Here is a 21882-nt window from a genome sequence, read left to right as displayed (position 1 = left end):
GCCTAAGTAGGCCGTTAATGTAAAACTTTTTTGGCTTTTTTTAATCTTGTCATTGGCAATAAATTACTAAATTTTCACGAATCAACTTAATTCTTTAAGTTTTAAAAAGGTAATTAGTTTTCATCATTTGTGTGAGGCTTTTAAAAAGGTTTAGGTTAAGGATAAAAAAAAATAATACTTAACTTTTCTGATGGAGACGTTTTATAGAAACACAGTAAAAAGTAAAAAAGAGTAAAGCTTTTCAAGGAAAGAACAATTGAAAATTTAAAATAGGACAAAATTGAATTTTATATATCAAGAATAGAGATATAACTCTAGAGAGATATTGTCTAATGTGAAATTCTTCATAAGGATGACAGAACTTTAATGACTTGTCATTGGTTAAATTAAACTGAAATTTTCTAGTTTTACACATTAGAGTTATTTAGAGCTGTTCTTTCAACTTTTACTCGAATCAAGTCCATCACATGAAGTACTGCCTTCATATTGTGGTTTCACATCTATGTTTTATCTGTGCATTAATAATAAATATGCTTTATCTATTGCAATCGTTATAAAATAATAAAAATCCCCTTATGAATTTAAGTTAATAAAATCATATTTTTTTCTTGAGTTTCTATTAAAACAAAAAATAATATCTCGGACTTCAAATGTACATGATTTATATTCTATAATTGTAATTTGTATCTATTATAAACATTTAAAATACATAAATTCATAGTTTGTTTCATGTTTACCTCGAAATAAATTATATAAAAATAAAATAACAACAAATAGCAATACAACATTACGTTCGTTACGTTTTCAACAGGACCTAGCATTGTACTGCGTATACACTGTACACATATGGGTAAAGGGAAAGGCATTATTTTTTTTAATTTTATTCATATAAAGAGTCAGCTGTAAATAGTCGCATTTCTTAAGATAAAGCTTTTCTGACGTAAATTATATCGTGTACATATTTATTGTCTAGTAAAGTGTAAAGCATATTACAAATCTTTTAATAACTCAGCTATGAATGGTTGAATTCCTTAATATAAAGTTAGCTTTCTAGAAATTATATACTCGAAAAATTTTAAGGTGTTTTGTCAGCTGGAGGAGTTTACGTTTACAGCTTACGTAGAAAGTCAAAAACTCTTCTGTCTACTAGAAATGTTCCTTCGTAGATTTGACGAGAAAAGGGTTCAGATTATTTTTCTATTCTAATATTTCTATTATATCAAGGAAGGAGAAGTCTAAATGGAGTTAAAACAAGGATGACAACATCCATAAAAGCGAAGCACTGAAACGGTAGGACAAACGGACATTAACTCTTGTATAGTATCTGAACTGAAAAATCGGAACATAAATGTATAAATGTCGAATCAAAATTTTAGGTAAATTTGTTGAAAAACTGCTTAAAAACAGAATAATGTTTACGGACATACTTACATTTTTGGACTTGATTATAGAGTTGCTTCGCTTATAATATTGTTCTTTGTTGTCCCAGGAATCAATATACCAAAAATCAGATCAAACGGATAATTAAAACACTTGAAAATTTGTTGTTAAAAAAGTAGAAAAATTAACATGTTTAAAATGGACGTACGGACATTCTGGTAATGATTATAGAGTTGCTACGCTTTCTATATCGTACCCAACTACTACAGGAATCATCATGCAAAGTTTGAAATCGATAGGACAATTCTAACATGCCTAAATTAACGAATAAAAGCTATCTATCTCGGACGGACGTACGGACGGACGGACGTACGGACGGACCGACCCTAATTATAGAAAAGCTTCGCTTTTAAAAATGAAGAAAAATCAACCAAAATTTATTCTTTTAATACAAACGTTTTATAAATGATATAGTTCCTTTCACAATAATTGTCCCTGACAGCGGGTGTAGTTGAAACTTTCTCAATTTAAGATTTTCCATGTGGGATAGTTTTCAGGGATGGAATAGTTATTTCTCGTATCGTATTATAAACGGCTTTCCGCGGATATAGAAAGTACAATTATGAGATTAAAACTAGTTTTTTTAGCCCCGAGGTGCCGAAGGCGCCGGCTAAAAAAACTGGTTTTAATCTTATGATTGTACATTTCTATATTCGTAGAAAGCTGGATAGAATACGATGCGAGAAATAACTATTCTTTCCATCCCTGAAAACAATCGTATAGATGAGAACTGGTTCCTATCCACCGGATTCGAATGAATACGAGAAAAATTAATCTTCATAAAAACTCCCCTTCCTCCATACAATCAAGTACCGAATTTTTCTCACAAGAATTAGAGAAAGGAATCAATATTCGTTCATTGTCTTATCCCTGCATCCCTGGTTTGTTCTACTCTGCAAATTTAAAATTTATTGCAAATTCCTAAAGTACAAAATGCAAAGGGGGAGAGGTAAAAAAAGATATCATTGAAAATCACCAAACCTCGATTACATATTTTATCAAATTTAAATTACCCAGTACTACAGTTACTCGTCAGAAAGTATTGTAATGTAGTAAAGGATTTTTTTTATTGTTATACAGAATTTAAAAGTTTAAATACATTATCAAATTTAGCAATTTCATAGCAATATATTCAAAAAACGATTTTTTTTGTTATTTTCTAACATATTGTTAGCTTGTTAGGGCTGTTCTACCTATGAACATGATTTTTATTCTGTTAGTCTTTAAGTTTAAAAAATGCATTATTTATCAAATAAAATAATTCATGGTAAACTTTATTATGGCTTGAAATTTTTCATACTTTAAACATAAAATTAAAACAAGCCATTCAGTTTAATAAGAAAACATATATTGTCTTAATTCATGATACTGTAATGATTCAATAAAGTAATTATCATACACGCAATAGAGAAAAATGTTGATTCGGTATTTTTAAAATTTAATTTAGAGTCAATAAATAATATAAATTCTGTTGCTGACAGTTTAGAAAATTAAATTTTATACTGTAATTTTTAAACATGTGAAGTTTCATAAAAACAAATTATGTTTAACAACTTCACACCGTGATATTGTGTTAACATAATTTTTTTGCGACTTTGGCTTTTGATTAAAGTAGTAATGGTTGATACATTATTGACAACCCGTTAAGAAAGCTATTGACTTCAAATTTACATCGTTATTGTAACCAACATTCAGACTAAAGTTCTATTACTACAAATTTCTACTATTCAAAATTTCGTCGGAGGGGGGGGGGGGGAGGAAAGGACACATTCCCCTACACCCCCCTTTGACAGGCCAATTAAATACAGTCTTATGTTTGATTTAACGGGTCTGTACCAACTTAAACATTTGGAAATTGAAGCCATATTTTATTTATATAATTTTTTGTTATACAATATCATAAAAACTCTTCTTGATAGTTATAATTTGAACCTTAGAACTGTTAACAAAAAAAAGATACAGAAATAGGATTAAGTATCGCAACAAAAACGAGCTTTAATTGAATATTAATAACAGACAAAATGGCAAATCAATTTCTTGCAGACATTGTTAACTAAATTTTTAAAAATTGATAGAAAAAAGTATTTTTATTTTTGCTAATGTGCTTTTTAATTTTAAATTTAGTATGTGATATTTAAAGTACAAAAACCGAACTTTTCAAAGACAATTATGAAATTTTGTTTGTGTAAAAAGTCACATGAGATTTGTGCAATAGGCCATACAAACACAGGGTTATAACATTGGGCATAAAATTAATCGTCCCCAAAATAATTTTGAATTGTTTCCATGTACCTTATTGTTCATTTTAGTTTAGAAAATAATTGATTTTTATCCTTAAAAGGCTTCATAAATCATGATGTTATATCAGTTTATAAAATAAAGATGACAGAAAACTACTTTATAAATATTAAAATTGATACATCTAGTTTTAATATTTAAAAATCTTTAAAAATAGACCAAAACATGTAGTCGTCAGAAAAAGCCAAAAACACACGAAAAATGTTTATATTTATGTTAGTTCTAAACTATAATTGATAATGATTCTGTTAATTTGTGTATGTTTTAGTGGTCCTTTAAAAAAATATTTAAGTGGGGGGATAAAATAATTGTGGAATAGCCAAAAACCTTGGCTTACTAGTTTAAGAGATCTTAAGCAAATAGAGACTCATAAAAAAAAATATTGTGTTAAGCACAAAGCAAAAGTATATTGTTAATAGAAAATTTTGAAAGGTCAGTTAGTAATGAAATTTGTTAGTTGTTAGTTAGTGCCTTTATCTTTAAATATGAAAAATGAAGTAAGTTAAGCCACAATGATATCATGAACCCTCTATAATTTAATCTTTAATCTGAAACTTAGTTATAAAATAAACAGTTAGATGTCCCATTCTATTTTAATCTTACTTGAAAGCCAATGCAAAATTGTAGTTATAAAAACAACCGTTAGGTGTCCCATTCTATTTTAATCTTACGTGGAAGCCGTGGCAAACGCCGTCATCCAGGACTGGAACAAATTCCACCAGAAACGGAATGGATTCTTTCTCACAAACACAAAGTAGATGGCCTAAAAGATAATTTCAATTAAGTTTCTGAATTGTTTTAAAAGGTTTGCAAAACAGGTTTTAAATACTAATGAAACTGCACTGAAACCGTGTGTATGAAGTTTATAAACAATTTAATGAACTTTGACTTAGGTCAGGCAGCTGGTTAGAAGTTAGTTTACAGTGTAGAAAAAGCCCCTTTTTGAACCTTCCATCAAAGAAAGATTCTGTAATTGTATGATCTAAAATTAAATGACTAAACCTCTCATATTAGCGACATGAATACACTAAAGATATTTGAAAAAAGATACTCAAAGCTTACATAAAATAATTAAACAAAATTTATTAAACTACCTGAAGAAAAATGAACTGATAGAGAAATATTCCAGTACACACGGTAGCTATAAACATCGCAAGCTGGGACATTACACTGAAAAATAAAAAAATATGTTAAGAAAAAATAAGTAGACTTTTTTATCTATCTCCACATTGATCACCCTCCCTCAACAAATTATAAAGTGGATAAAAATAATTGAGTTTAGTATATGCTTTTTAGAAGGGCCAACTACTAAAGGAAGGAAATGAACATAGAAATCTAAATTGTAAGAATAAACCAAAGTGATATAAAAGTAAATCTGGAGTTTTCATAATCCAAGAATATATTTATCTTATATATCAAGAAACCTTTCACATTTATCTTTGTATGTTTTGATATTTATTTCCCTTTTAGAATGAGTAACAAACGGACCATGTAAATTATATTCACAATGCTCATTTGTGTAGGGTTTCTTCACAAAAAAAATCGGCAGTCTATCTTAAATAGTAGCCAAGGAAATCATATTTCATATACTGACAGACTAGTGAATTATAGAGATAACTAGCGACCACGCCCCTAGAAGCCTCTAGGGGCACTGGTAGGAGGGGGAAAAGTCGACCTCAGCCCATTTCAAATTTGAGTTTAAAAAGAGTTTTAAAAAAATATTTTTTAGGGGGTTAGGGGCCCGGGGGGTGAAGACACCCTTTCCAGAAATAGTTTAAAACCTTCCCAGGACCTATAAGAAGCTTCACTGTAATGGAGAACAATATTGGTTCAGCGGTTAGTGAGATCCTTCGAGACAGACAAAAACGCTTACTTCTTTATGTAATAGGATAAACTTACTTGGCTAGATTGGCAACACCGAGAATTTTGGCACAAATGACGGATCCAATTCCAACGGGAGAAAACCACATTATTCCAGTAACCATGTTCATAATTACCTAAACCCAAATTTTTATATCGTAATAGTTATTTCTCGCATCGTATTATAAACGGCTTTCCGCGGATATAGAATGTTCAATTATGAGATTTAAACTAGTTTTTTTAGCCCCGAGGTGCCGAAGGCACCGGCTAAAAAAACTAGTTTGAATCTTATGATTGTACATTTTTATATTCGTAGAAAACTGGATATAATACGATGCTAGACATAGTTTTTTCGTATGGATGAGAACCGGTTCCTATCCACCGGATTCGAATGAATACGAGAAAAATATTAAGGTGTATTCCCTTAAAGTCCCTTGTTATGCACAAATCTCCCACAACTTATCTTTTTTTTAAATTGAAAATCAGGTTGGTATGTTTATTACTTTAGGTCAGTTTACCTCACTGGGTTAGACCAAACGCAGGGGTTAGGCATACGAACCCTCCCATTTTATTTACAATTTATTTAACAAAAAGGGGAACTGGTTCAGTTCTCTAAATGCTTTTTATGGGGGAAACCCCTTATATTTCTCATATATAAAAAAAAATTCATTAATTTTTAATTTTTTCGACCCCTTAAAGCTGCAGTAAAAGCAGACTGGAAAATGGACCTACCTCATCAATAACCTTGAAGAAATCTACTACAGGCGCAGCCCTTCTGCCCATAGATCCCATGACAGTTCCAAATGTCAAACAGAAGAATATTATTCCAAGTGTGTTGGTTCCAGTCCTAAATTTATCATTCAATTAAATAAAGACGGTAGAAAAACACAACTAAATTGTTATTCCAATAATAAAAAAAAAACAGATGACACACATTTTTTATGGGGCATAATCAATTATTATACTAGTTGAATACAAAAAAATTTAAAGATTTGTAATTATAAAGGTATACAAAAGAAATCACCCTTACAAAATAAAAATTCACAACAGTGATAGGTTTGAATCTCAGCCCGACACAGCATCATAACTAATGACGTTAGAAATAGTTCCTTCTGATGATATGTATGATGTTACTGATCCTATTATCCAATGATCACTTGAAATGGAAGGAGAATATCTCCCCAATGACGTAATAATTAAATGCATATCGTAGGTTTAAGAAATGAAATGTATCCAGTAATTTTCTATAATATAAACTCTTACCTAGTTCCAACAATTTTGTTGAACTCAATGGTGTTGTTTACGACAGTCTTCTCATACTTGGTCGCAGCCTAAAGAGAGGTATGGTATCAAATGCCTTTCTACAATCCAAACTTTGTTTTTCTCCCCAAGAAGTTCCATAAACTTTAAAGAATAAATAATTTAATATTTTATGGTTTATGACAATTTATCTTAGTTCTAAAATAAAAAAGTTTTTTCCTTTAAAATCATTACTTCCCTATCCATTGAAAAAAAATAATTAATATACTCACAGTGAGAAAAGCAGCTTGGAACAGGTTGTCTGGAAGGGTGTTTCTGCCCAGATCCAAAAAGTTATCCAAGATACTCAGCTTCCTTTCCTCTGTGCTACCTAAATTTAGAAGCTCTAATAATACAACAAAATCCATAATAAAATTAGATTATAGATCGTCTTAATATTGATTCCAAATGGTGGAGTTCCGTCGATATGCCATGTCAATTATTCTGTCTACTGTATGAAATTATGACTTCTTCAATTGCATTTTTAAATGATCATAGGTGACATATTATCAACACATTGACAAGCAAAACGTAAAAGTGAGTGAAGCTTACCATCTCCAAGGTCAGCCTTTGTTTCTGGGTTTCCAGGATGTATAACCACAACAAGGACAAGCCCCACCAGAGCGGCCAGCAGGGAGGTGGACAGGAAATACACCATGGTCCTCAGGGCAATCATTCCGTTCATCTTGGCGTTCAGGCTGGCTGCTCCGGTTATCAGGCTGGCAATTACCAATGGTAGAATCATCAACTAAAATAAAACATCTATTAATTTTCTGTAATAAAGGTTATTGTTCTTTTTATGCAAGTTCTGAGTTGGTTCTTTTTCTTTTAAATTTTAAAGCTAATTTTTTTTTCTTATGAAGTCTAATCTACTTGTAAATAGTTGACATATCTGAATATTTTAGAAAATATGTGCAAGTATTTTGTTATTATATCTTTCATATTATTTTTATATTCCATCACGTTGCACAGAATGTTTTCTGTAACGCTGCTACTCTTACAATATGGCTAACTATCCGTATGTAAGTCCGTTGATTATGACAGGAGGTATGGTGACTTCGGGTAAAAGTCCTCTCCACGTCACATTTGAACATACTCTGTATATTGAATTGCAATTTAACGCGCTCAATCGCCTAGAGTAACCAACACCCATCAGACAACCAACCCTTTGTCGGAGAAGTCATAATTGTTAATGGTAATGAGTTGTGCCTGTTTTGGGTCAAGGTATTCCCCATACTCTAACTTTTTAGATGAAGGAATCATTTCTAATGTCTTTTAGTTATGACGCGGTTTCTTTCCGAGATTCGAACCTATCACCTTCCCGACGACGAGTTTTGCCACGGTCGCGGGTTACATACGTCCGTTGGTTCTCAGTTTACACTAAAAGGTTGGTAAAGCCAACTACTCTTAAACCTGGTAGGTATTCAATCCTTTACTATTTTCAAAAACAAATTTAAAGAAATTTTAAAAGTTCTTATGAACCTAATTGATCTTGTTATTTGTGTACATATTTATAATGCACTTTTCCACGATGCTATTAATCCTCTTATATTTTTTTCTCCAATGAAACCATATATTTTCAGATGTGGAATTTTTACAGGATGAAAAATACATTTCCATATGTTTTTCTCATTCTATCAATTACCTTTTTTTTATTAAGGATAATACTATTCCAAATTAATTTTTCATTGCTAAATCATAATTTACTTCTTTCCCCCCCCCCTCCCCCCCCTCCCTTCCATCACTCAAATTAACCATTAATTTGTTTGTTTTTTTGAGGGGGCTGTAGCCTTCTCTTTTAAAAAAAAAAATTTCTAGCCAAATGGTGAGCTTTACCCCCACTCCCCCCCCCCAAAAAAAAACAATTGAAGAGAAGGGGTTAAGGGGTAAATAACACCCCCTCCATGAAAACTTTTCCGTGTGATAAAAATCAAAGCTTTGACGTTCTTGCATTTAGTCAAAAAGATGATTTCTTTAATATTAATTGGGCTTAGAAGCATAATAAAAAGTGCTCCAAAAATGCTGCTTTGTCTGAACATGTTATAAATGGTTAGTAAATCATTTCTTCTTAATTAAAAAGTATCTCAGAAAAAAAGGAAAAGACTATCAATCTTTTTTTTTTAAATTAACACTTACAAATGTACAAATATAAAGTAAAATAATACTTTTTTAGAGCCTTCGGTCCCTCGGGGCTAACAGACCTGGTTTTAAACTTATAATTTATCATTTGAATATCCGCGGAAAGCTGTTTATAATACGATGCGAGAAAAAACCGTTACCTTGAATTGTAATTTATCATGTTAATCAAGTTTAAACAATTAAATGCAATTTAATTAAAATTAATTAAATAATGCAAAAATTAATTAGATGATTATTTGCTCATTTCACCTTTTACAGGAAAAACAAACATTTGTAAATTGGATTTGTACTCTACATAGTACTCTACGATTTATTTAAATTTAAAATAATATTTAAAATTATTCATTTTAAATAAATTTATTTTTAAAAAGTAACGTTTATTATGAATTTTTTTATTGTATTTCCAAAGTAAACTTCCTGATTCAAATCACAAGTTACATAAATTTAAATTTATAAGGTTTCTTTTACTTTTTTTTTACAAAACAATGTATTTGTGTACATGGAGTAAGGGAGGGGACAATGGGTCGAATATTCAATTTTTAAGAGTCTCAGACTTTGGGTACTGGCTTAAAGGAAATGTGCACGAATTCAGCAGGTTCTGACTGACTTTGGGTACTAGCCCCGCTAACAAGCTGAGTTAGTTTTGAATATAGCAGACAGAAAAATTTGTGATTGATGGCTGGTTTTAACCAATATTTTTTCACAAGCAAATGTCTTTTCATGTATAGAAACTCTACTGTGATATTTATGTATTAAACAATCTAAGAACCCCTTGAATTTAGGTGGCAGTTAAAATATATTAGAAGGGTTAACGAAGTTCTAAAAAAGATTTTTCTAGTGATTAATTACAGAATGATTACTACATTGTGAGGTATTGGTAATTTAATTTTTAAGTAAATGATTTTTTTCTTAAAGCTAATTTTGTTCTAAATTATATTACCATGATCCCTTTAAAATTTTGGTCAAATTTTCTGGATAAATCTGGTTTTCATTGCTTTTCAGCGAAAACTCTTCTATTGAATAAATTGCCCATTGTCCCCTCCCTTGCTCCCTGATTTGTATATTTTTATCTAGAAAATCCATGAATAACTCAACATTGACGTCATAGAAAGGCTCAAAGCATTTAGAAAATAATATATATAGCAGATCTCAACAAAACATTTAGTAAAAAAAAGAAGATAAATAAACCTATTATATTATAACTAGCGGCTTCGCCCCTAGCCTCTAGGGACTTTGCCCCATGAGGTAGTTTTAAAAAAAATAAAAATAAAAAAACGGGTGCTGCGAACCATGCTCTACCCCCCAATTTTTTTGAGGGAGGGTAAGAGTAGAATCCGATCGGTTCTGTGGTTACCGAGATCTTAAACTGTTTTTAACTTATTTTTGAATGGGGGGTCAAAAATATACTAGGACACCTATAGAATCAGACTGCAGAGCCCAAATTTGAATTAAATCCCCAGTAAACTTTTTTTTGGGGATTTAAAAATTAATTTTTAGTGTTGCTGTAATCATTTTGACCGAAGCAAAAGCTTTTTTTTACTTCGGGTAATATTGTGGCTTACAGAACATTTTTATATAATTCACTTTATATTGATACAATAAAAAAACATTACTCTGTTCATTGGAAATAATTATTTTTTCCAAAACAATTAATTTCATTGAAAAATCTAACATTTACAATAAAACAAATAATTCTGAAATCTAACCAATAAGAAGTCTTGTTTTATATAATTCTTTACAATTCAAAAAAATAGTGTTTTCACAAAGTGACTTATTTCCAATGTAGTTAAATATTTTTTATTTAATTAAAATGAAAAGAATGAAAACCGTACACATAAAAGATACATACTTTTTAGAATTATTTTAAAAGATAAGTTTGAATAATCTTATTTTATAACACATTTGTATATGTGACAAAAATAAATTTGTTATATTGCATAAACATTTGTTGTCATTTAACCCTTTACAGCCATTTTTATTGTTTTTAAAATAAGTGAGAGAACACAAACATGTTAATGTTAATTCGTTGATATATTATAAAGAATTAACTTTTTAGTGAATTTTTATAGTAAAATCATAAGGCCTAATTTTACTCTATACCATAATACAATATTTATGAAGCAAAACACTCTAAAAGCTACGAATTTTACCCAAATAAAAAAAAGACCTTTTGCTCGGATCAAAATGATCACGGCAACAGTAAAAATTAATATTTAAATCCCCCCAAAAAAGTTTATTGGGGACTTAATTCAAATTTAGGCTCTGCAGTCTCATTCTACTGGTGTCATAGTATATTTTTTATATACGTTTTAAAAATAGGTTAAAAACAGTTTAAGCTTCAGACAGACGGACGGACAGACAGACATCAAGCTACTTTGTATTATTGATGAATCTTAACAAATGCAAAAACAATCACATCAGATTATTATTTACAATCTAATTTATTATTGACATGCATTAGAAAACTAATTTGCGCCTATTTCTTTGTAAAACAAACGTTAATCCCAATACAAGAAATGATAAACCCTTAAAGTTATTAAAGTTTAAATCAGATGTTTTATATTCTTTGAAAATAAATTTATAATATAAAGAAACGAATTTTATTAGCTTTATTGAAAATAATGCGAAATTATTTTTGCAACGATGACGAAAACTTTTCTCTCTCAATAAATATACGGCTTCATATTTTATTTTCAATTTTTATAACCACATATTCATTGCTATTTCTTCATTTTACGTGAAAAACAATGGATCTTACGGGCTAATAAAGTAACTTCTCCTAATGTTGATAGTTTGGACAAAACCCCCGCCAAAAAAAACCTCAACATATTGTATGTAAACAAAAGTGTTTAATGGATGAGGTAATGTTTTTATAACACATTGGTTACCAGTAAAATTTACAGTTGATAGTCTACTCCCAACCAGCTACTAACTATTTTTTCAATTTATTTGAGACTAATACAGAGAATAACATTGTATGTTTGTCCTAATGAAGCTTAAAGTCTCGGTAACTGCTTAAACTATTAGGTTTTGCTTTTTAGGGAATATACCTATTGGTTAAATCATGGTTTTAAGCTAGTTTCTTAATGGGTAAAATAAACTCCAACCCATTAAAATAAAAATAAAAATTTTTCAAAACAAAATTAAAGTCACTGGGACCTCCCACCAAAATGGGACAACTTATATTTCACATTTTAATGTGCTATTTTTATACGTACTATTTGTATAAATCCTAGCTGTAGAAAAAAATATACGAACGCTTTCTGGAAAAATCTAGTAACTGATACATATATTGAACTAAATCTTAGGAAATAGAAATAGGATACGCAATAATGGGTTTAACATTGATCCAGATTTTTGAGCTGCCTTTTATTCACCCCGTATAGGTAGAGCACGGGTGAGAAAACACAAACTTGATAATTTTTTTGTATCCCATTTTTATAGTTTGTGACAATAGTTACAAACATAAAATTATTATAACAGTAAGCTATAATAAAGTAGAAACACTATACATTTACTACTTATTAAGTAAATAAAATGTTTCATCGACAATTAATTAATCGTTAGCAAATCAAGATATGTTGTGCTTCAGTGGAAGGTTACATGTTTCTTTGTATAAAACGAAAATAGTTTAGACTGCGTAGTAAATGTATGTGTATGAGTAAAAAATACAATACAACCTCGAAATGAAGTATGTAAGGATTTGCCATAGTTATAGAGTAGCTGTTTTGCATAAATCAATAGCAATACCTTTAGAAGCCTCATAAACAGTTCTCCTGGATAAGCTATCAGTTCTATAGACTCCTAAAAAAATAGAAAAAAAGTAAATATGTGCGTTATAGCCTAAAATTACCCAAAGACTTGCATTAAAAAACAAATTAGCATAAAACTATTCCAGGACCTAAGTGAAACATTCTTAATCTAATCATAAAGATCCTATTACTTATATATGGATAATATGATAAAATAAAAATAGAGTAATTCTTTTAGACAGTCCAATAGAAAGTAAAAAAGCCTTATTAAGTTAGATCGATAGAAGATATATTATACATTTAGATAAAGGGAAAGGGTGAATATTTATGTAAACTGATTGCCAGGCCAAAAATAATTTGGATTGATGGCTCCATAAAAAAAATTCTCTTGAGTGAAGTAAAAGGCCAATAAATATCTATAAATCTATAAAATTGCATTATATTTCAATCTGCAAATTAGATACATCTGCAAAGTATAAAAGCGAAGATTTTCAACAATATGGGTTAGTCAAACTTGTTATGCTGATTCCAGTAATAATTAGGTATACTTTACAGTGTAACAACTCAAAAATCAAATGTATGTATTTTACAGAGAAAATTTAATCCCCCTCTATAATTGTTTATTTTTTATGTCTGATTTGTTTAGCTACGCTATCAAGGATGTTTCCCTCCTTGTTTATGCTGTACATCTTGTCTGATAGGAGTAGGCGGCCCAAGAAAGATATAATAATAAAGGAAACAATGATGATTATGACCAATAGGAGCGAAGCTCTTCTATTTTGTAAGATAATGAGATGGTTAGAAAGAAAGTGAGATTGGATTGGGGAGAGTGAGAGAGAGAGAGACAGAGAGAGAATGAGAGTGAGAGAGACAGAGAGAGAATGAGAGAGAGAGAGAGAGACAGAGAGAGACAGAGAGAGACAGAGAGACAAAAGAGACAGAGAGAGACAGAGAGAGACAGAGAGAGACAGAGAGAGACAGAGAGAGACAGAGAGAGACAGAGAGAGACAGAGAGAGACAGAGAGAGACAGAGAGAGACAGAGAGAGAGAGAGAGCCAGAGAGACAGAGAGAGACAGGGAGAGACAGAGAGAGAGAGACAGACAGACAGAGAGAGAGAGAGAGATAGAGAGACAGAGAGAGTGTGGGAGAGACAGAGAGAGAGAAAGAGAGAGAGAGAGAGAGAGACAGAGAGACAGAGAGAGAGAGAGAGAGGGAGAGACAGAGAGACAGAGACAGATAGAGAGACAGAGACAGAGAGAGGGAGAGATAGGGAGACAGAGAGACATAGAGAGACACAGAGAGACAGAGAGGAAGAAGGAAAGACAAATAGAAAAGTACATTAGGTAACAGCTTAGCTCATTAAAACAAACAAAAAATACGTGCAATATTATTTAGAATTCTTTTATCCCAACCTTTAAATAAAGAATGTAACATGAGAATACCTGATCAAGCTCCAAAGGTCTAAGGAGTACTCCAAGGAGAACACCAAGCACAACACCTACGAACACACAAAAATTTAGAGGATTTTTTTCTATAATTATCAATTGTTAACATTTATATTTCTGGTTTATTTGTGTTAATGGTGTAACTAAGGAAGGTAGAGGGAGGGGACATTGAACTGTAAATTAATTGGGCATCATAAGTTTTTATAATCACGTTGTCATATTCGTTGGATTTTTGGTACTTTATTAATTTTTTATTGGTAGATTATAAACCAGTAGTGACCAAATTTTTCAACTAATAACTTCAATTTAAATGAAGGGTAATTCTTGTAACTAAAAATCGGGATTTACATTTGATTAGCGATTTATAAAATTGTTATAATTAATGTTAGTTTAAACTAAGCAAAGCGTTTAATAACAACAAATAAAACGCCCCAAAAAAAGTTTGAAAACAGCAAATTTGATTTAACCTTAAAAAAGGGTTTTTTTAGTATCTTTAGTCATTGTAATTTACAGCTAAATGTTTCCTCCATCTCTGATAATATTGGACTTCTTCAATGCTAATATTTAACATACATATAATCTCCCCCCCCCCCCCCCCCTACCGTGTCCCAAAACATTGAAATAAATGTATACCTGAGAATGTTGCGGCCAGAAGCAGGTTGTCCTTCAGCCATAGCCAGGCTCCAGCTACCGTTAACATCTTAACCATTCCTACATAGATAGATAGATAGATAGATACAGAGAGAGAGGTTTTTACTTATTTTTTTCATTAAAATCTCAGTAACCACTTAAACGATTGAGTTCTTTTTTTAAACGAAGTAGCTTCATTAAGGTCAAATGGTGTTTTAAATTAAAGTTTTGAGATGGTTAAGGCTAATTTTCTGCCCTCATACAGAATCCGAAATGATAGTGGCGCAGCCTTTAGTAAATATGATTGTGTATAGATAGATTGATAGAAGTTTCTTCTTACCCTTAACTAAGAAGATATAATGTAAACTGAGATAAAGTGAATAAAAGTTAATTTAAATATATTTGCACTCTTTTTAGACCTAGCAATAGCATTGTACTTTGTTTTATAATTTAAAATAGTGTGTAGATAAAGGTTTTTAAGAGGGAAAGGACAGGTGTATATAATCTGCCAATTAAAAGTTAAATATAACAGAACAGACAATTATTTAATATTAATTTTGAATTTTGAAACATTGTTTAAATTCAGATTAAGAAAAAATATTTTAACTACCGTGAAAAAAAAGTGGTGGGGTTAGAACAAACACATTCTTTTGTCCAAAAAATCAGCAAGAAAATAATATCAAAATAGACCTCTTTATTAAGAAGTAGAATGGTGGGTATTTTGATGGATTTATTGAAGGCGGTTTCCCCCATAGTGCATATGGACCAAGAAAAAAACCCGTAACTTCTTATGATAATGTAGGTTAGGTTAAGTTAAGTATACTTTTTGACTCCTGCAGCGATAGTACCCATGCAGATAAAATAAGTGAGGGGGAGGGTTTCTAAGATGAAGAAATAAATTAAAAATATTTTAATAGTTATTTCTCGCATCGTATTATAAACGGCTTTCCGCGGATATAGAATGTACAATTATCAGATTAAAACTAGTTTTTTAGCCCCGAGGTGCCGAAGGCACCGACTAAAATAACTGGTTTGAATCTTATGATTGTACATTTTTATATTCGTAGAAAGCTGGATATAATACGATGCTAGACATAGTTTTTTCGTATGGATGAGAACCGGTTCCTATCCACCGGATTCGAATGAATACGAGAAAATGTTGTTTGTTATTTTTGAAAGAACCAAAGGGTATGTGCAAAATGCAAGAGCACAAAGAGATGAAAATATCTGGAATATTCTGGTTCTAACCAGAGAATAACAAGAGAATATCTGGAATTTTCCAGAGTGGGTTCTCATGTGAATTTATAACAGTGAAGCTGCATATAAGTAAGGCTTGCAGTAAGATTTTAAAATGGAATAATTTGGGAAAGCATACCACATTTTGACTTTTAAGATAAACACTTAAACAACAAATTTGTGGACATAAAACTCAATAAGCCTTCTGTATTTTACCTTTATCGGAATAAAATATGTTACTAGCCACCGTAGATGGCTATAACGTTGCAGGGCTTTCTTAACCCTTACTAAACTGTATACATAATATTTCTTTTAACCTAAGGACTCGTCTAAAATGTAAAAAGTCTCAAACTAGAAAATAATTAGATCATTATCTTGTAGGCAACATATTTTAGTGTCTGTTCAACATATAATTTTTTTTATTTTTACTTATTAAATTGGTGATTTATCTATTCTAGACTACACCAAAAAAATATTCAAGATCTGGGCGGAAGGGGGCTAATTTGACTTAACTAAACTGAACCTATCCTATCTAATAGCTATTTTGTAATTATGTATCTTGCTTGTCTAACAATACATTATGACTTTCATCTTATTTTGTCATAATAAAAACTAAGATTTTGATTTTATTAAAATTGAGACGCAAACATAAAAAGTTTAAACTCATTAAAATAAAGGACAGAAAATTCAAGAAGTGGACACTGTTTTATAATATATCAAAAGTACACAATCTAATTTGTTTCTAAGTGCATATTTAAGCGCATTCTATTCAAAAGAGTTTAATTATAGAAATGTCTATGTTCAAGTTAATAGTTAGAATATTTCAGTTAGAAATTTAAGGAATTTTGTTTAATGTTGTGAAGATTCGTAAATACAATATAACTATTGTCAAACAATTCGGTCTTTTCCTTAACAATTATTGCATGCGTTAAATAATATATTTACTTTATTGAAAAATTTAAATTTCAAAATTAAAAATTAAAAAAAACAATCTGTGAACCAAACTGTTTGAAGAAAAACAGCTACCTTTAAATAAATAGTGGCCTCGTCCACAGTCGTGGGCCTTTACTGATATTTTTGCTTTAATAACAAAATAAAACTTACTACTTTATTTCACTAGCGACCGCACCTCTAGCATCTACGAGAGGTAATCTAGGTTCTCTGTATTCTAAAGGGCAAAGAGAAAAAATAGCTTAAAACAATCTTAAGTCCTAAACCTGTTGATAAAACATTGACAGGACCTATGTTAAGCTTATCTGAATTCGTTAGTTACACTAGTCGCTGGAAGGAAAAAGCAGTTTTTTGAAACAGGCTCTCTGAGATTATTACAGATTCTGATATATACATATATAGACTAATGAAAAATGCAAAAAACGAAATCAAAAGCGTTCCTTCTTGGGAGAAAATCCGGGAAAAAGATTTTAGCTATTTTTAACCTAAAATTCACATTGGCAAGCCTGCAAACAAATATACAGACATTTTAAACATGCCATTGCTCAGCACCTAGAAGTGGTAGAAAAATGCTACGCATACCATTGGAAAGCTTATAGCCTCTAGTTTTCATATTGGTATATAACGTTTTTGTACTATTATTATTATTTGAGCTATCCTCTGAAGTATACACAAGTTTTAAAAATGCAGTTTTTCTTGACACTTGTTACATAAACCTTTTTAAAATTGTATTGCTTAGCACCTAGGAGTTATATAATTATTTTATATAGGTATATTTATATATTTTGAGTGCATTCAATTTTAGCTTAATTAAAAATAATCTTTGAAATGTGTATGGTTTGACATTGTAGTAAGAGGCAAGGAGGGAGGTGGGGGGAGTTTATACACTTATAGGCAATGAAATTAAGTATAAAATTTTGCTCTGGATGTTTTTGGGTTTGTTGTTATAGTTATTTACCTGATTCTCTTTGTAAGATCTCTTATATGATAAAATCTACCAGTAAAAATATTTGAAATTGAATTTTGGCACTATCCTTCGAGGGGCTAGTGGGGTAAAACAGCTCCAAAACACTAACATCTAAGGTCTGAACTTATTTTTAGAAATATCAAGCTAATTTTTTAACATAATTTTTTTTGCATACTTGAGCTAAGTAGCCACTAAAGATTTCATTTGGCACTTTCTTCTTGGGGCTAGCAGTTTATAACAGCCCCCAAAACACTAAAGTTATGAGCCTATTTTTAAAGTATCAAAATGATTTTAATTTATAATTTATTCACATAATTGAGATACATAGCCACTAATCTTTCTAGGGGCTAGTGTGGTGAAACACCTTCAATTGAAAAGTTATAAGATCCAAGGGGGGGGGGGGGGTCATACATTTATAGGCAATGAAATTTAGTTTAAAATATTGCTCTGGATGTTTGGGCTTGTTGTTAAGTTATCAACCTAATTATTTTTTTAAAATCTATCAAATGATTAAATCTACCAGTAAACCCCAAGTTTGGCACTTGCCTTCTAGAGGCTAGTGGGGTAAAACTGCCCCCAAACTACTAAAACTTTAAGTTCTGGGCTTTCTAAAAAAATATTGGGCTGATTTTGTTAAATAACTGAACTAAATAATCATTCATTAAAGTTTAACATGATATCTTTGAAAATAAGCTCAGAACTTATAATATTTGTATTTGGGGGATGTTTTACCCCACTAGACTCTAGAAGAAAAGTGCCAAATTGAAATCTGTAATAGCTACTTAGTTCAATTATGTGAAAAATGTGTACATTAGAAATATTAGCCTGATATCTTTCAAAATAATCTCATAGCTTATAATTTTAGTGTTTTATTGGCTTTTTACCCCACAAGCCCCTAGAAGGAAAGTGCCAATAATATAATTTTTAAGGTTTTACAGGTAGATCCAATCATATAAGAAAATTAAAAAAAAAATCATTTGATAACTATAACAACAAGTCCAAGCAGCCAGGGCAAAATCTTTAGTGGCTATGTATCTCAATTATGAGAATAAATTTTATATTTAAAAAATCATCTTGATAGGCTCATAACTTAAAATATTATGCAAAACAAAGTTTAAAAAATTAGTTTGATATCTCTAAAAATAAGTTCAGACCTCCGATGTTAGTGTTTTGGAGCTGTTTTACCCCACTAGCCCCTAAAAGGATAGTGCCAAAATTCAATTTTCAATATTTATTCTAGTAGATTTAATCATATGAGAGATCTTACAAAAAGAATCATGTTAATATCTATAACAACAAGTCCAAAAACACCAGAGCAAAATTTTATACTGAATTTCATTGCCAAAAAGTGTATACCCCCCCCCCCTTAACCCTCCTTGGTTCTTACTACAAACTATACACATTTCAAAGACTATTTTTAATAAGGCTAAAATTGAATGCACTTAAAATATATAAATATACCTATATAAAATAATTACATAACTCCTAGGTGCTAAGCAATACAATTTTAAAAAGGTTTGTGTAACAAGTGTCAAGAAAAACTGCATTTTTAAAACTTGTATACTTCAGAGGATAGCTCAAATAATAATAATAGTAAAAAAACGTTATATACCAATATGAAAACTAGAGGCTATAAGCTTTCCAATGGTATGCGTAGCATTTTTCTACCACTTCTAGGTGCTGAGCAATGGCATGTTTAAAATGTCTGTATATTTGTTTGCAGGCTTGCCAATGTGAATTTTAGGTTAAAAATAGCTAAAATCTTTTTCCCGGATTTTCTCCCAAGAAGGAACGCTTTTGATTTCGTTTTTTGCATTTTTCATTAGTCTATATATGTATATATCAGAATCTGTAATAATCTCAGAGAGCCTGTTTCAAAAAACTGCTTTTCCCTTCCGGCGACCAGTGGTTATTGAGATCATAAGCTTCTGACAACAAAACCCTTGCTACTATTTTATGATTACCAATGACAATACAGTTTAAAAATTCAACCATTTTACCACACTTACATGTAAAATTTTGCCTTTTTTAGCTAGTAAATTAGTTTATATGTCAATGTATATATCCCCAACCCTTTCAATACCACCCCCTACATAAATTGATACCAATATACTACCAAAGCATGCATATTACGTATTAAATAGGTGTGATAAAGAAATTATATAAATCTCACATAGTACATCAGATGCAAGATCCAACAAAAAATGTATAACATATTCTAGACTTGTCATTTGTTACCGACTCAAGTCAGACAGACTGACTGCAGAAAAGACCCGATATTAATTAGTCAAAAATTTAAATGAAAAAGTACATTGTTAAAACTGGATAAATGCAGATTGAAGCATGTGACAGAAAAGCTTTTTTTCTTTTTTACCTCCTATTAGGCCACAAAAATTAGTGTGTTTCTTTTTTGTTAGTCAATTTAAACAAGTTTTAATGTTTAGATTTCTTCTTTAGTTTCATCAGAATAATTTTTAAAGCTTCAGATTTAATAAAATAAATTTTCTATATTGTTTTTAAGAATAGCTCATACATGTTATTTTGAAAAGTCAGGATTCGAACCTGAAACTGGATTTCACAACAATATGTAATTAAAAAAATGAACGTATTGGAATGTTTGGGGAATAGTCCCTTTCGTAACATCGCCCCATAAGGGGCGATTCGTCGTGTTTTTAAAATGGCTTTTTATAGGTTAGGTTAGGTTATATTGGGTTAGGTGATTGCCCCGCAGGGTTAGAGCCCCCCGCAGGGGCTAGAAATAGGAGAAAAGCTACTATGAAAAATACGAAGAATCGCCCCATAAGGTGCGATGTTACGAAAGGGACTATACCCAGTGTTTGTCTTATGTTTGTTGTAATATTTTAGTCTTAATTTGCTTTTCTTTTTGAGAAACTTGTATTTGTTTTATCATGGTGATATCTTAACGATTCGGAGAGGTGGGGGTCAAACCTACCATCCCAAAATGCACAAAACATGGGCTTAATTTTTTTCAAAAATGTAGAAACATTTTAAATGTCCTTCTTTCATTACAGGAAAAATAGAAATATTTGAATAGTGCAAGAGATGCAGTAGAGATTGCTGTAAACAATAATGAATTTAATAGAATTAATTTATATTTTTTTTATTTTACTACCCGCGGCAAGCTCTCTTTAATATAATACAATAAGTAACAATAAAAAAAGAGTCACATTTTTGGTCAATGAATTGGTAGTCAAGTTTAGTTATTTTTCTGAGGATATTTTCTACAAAATGTAATAACCCAACCCTTGTAGCTAGACAATCCGTTTCTAAAGAAGAAAATGAGGGTTTCCTTCCCACCTGACCATATAAAGTAAGACGGAAAATAATGACTTTTGAAACGCCGTGTAAAGCTAAAAAATACAAACTACTCTAAAATAAAAGTTAAAATAAGAATAGCCAAGTCTATATAAAAAAAAACAGTTTTGAAAGACAAGTATAACTTCAATAAACTAAAATCGTTTGTAAAAATTGAAACTGGCGCAACACTGTCAAATGCCTTGTGAAAACCATAAAAATATACTTGTGATGTAACCCTTCTCATTATTGTTTATGTTAAAGCATTCAAACTGTACAAATTTGTTCCTATTGCATTTCTAAACAAATACAAATAGCAGAGCAGACTTTAAAAACAATATTTTTAGCTTTAAACGGGAAAGTCTTGCACTTTAGCATTGTCAACTTTTCAAAACAAAGATACTAAAAACAGTAATTATTTACATAAAAAGAATTTTCGTCCAAATTCTACTCTGATATTTTTGTTCGTCATTAATTTTAGTATTTTTTATAAATCAACTATTTAGTCAATAAAGTTTGAATACAAACTTATTTTGAAGCTGTTTATAG

The 21882-nt window shown here is 30.6% G+C and overlaps 1 protein-coding gene across 3 annotated transcripts in view; it reads right to left on the bottom strand.

The window, feature by feature from the left end:
- The window catches only part of Eaat2 (Excitatory amino acid transporter 2), a 61059-nt gene that overhangs the window by 9161 nt on the left and 30016 nt on the right, over positions 1-21882 (bottom strand). For all 3 annotated transcript variants that reach the window (XM_080178991.1, XM_080178990.1, XM_080178992.1), the window contains exons 4-13: positions 14868-14945; positions 14232-14287; positions 12787-12840; positions 7450-7645; positions 7131-7228; positions 6862-6929; positions 6331-6445; positions 5638-5735; positions 4833-4908; positions 4410-4501 (exon numbers count right to left, since the gene is read on the bottom strand). In XM_080178991.1, coding sequence (XP_080035117.1) covers positions 4410-4501; positions 4833-4908; positions 5638-5735; positions 6331-6445; positions 6862-6929; positions 7131-7228; positions 7450-7645; positions 12787-12840; positions 14232-14287; positions 14868-14943 — 929 coding nt within the window. In that variant the 5' untranslated portion in view covers positions 14944-14945. The remainder of the gene's footprint in view (positions 1-4409; positions 4502-4832; positions 4909-5637; positions 5736-6330; positions 6446-6861; positions 6930-7130; positions 7229-7449; positions 7646-12786; positions 12841-14231; positions 14288-14867; positions 14946-21882) is intronic.

Source organism: Acartia tonsa, chromosome 12 (assembly GCF_053477335.1).
Source record: "Acartia tonsa isolate MP-2025a chromosome 12, ASM5347733v1, whole genome shotgun sequence".
NCBI lineage: Eukaryota > Metazoa > Arthropoda > Copepoda > Calanoida > Acartiidae > Acartia > Acartia tonsa.
Note: the sequence above shows the minus strand (reverse complement) of the source record. Positions and strands in the feature narration are given on the sequence as shown.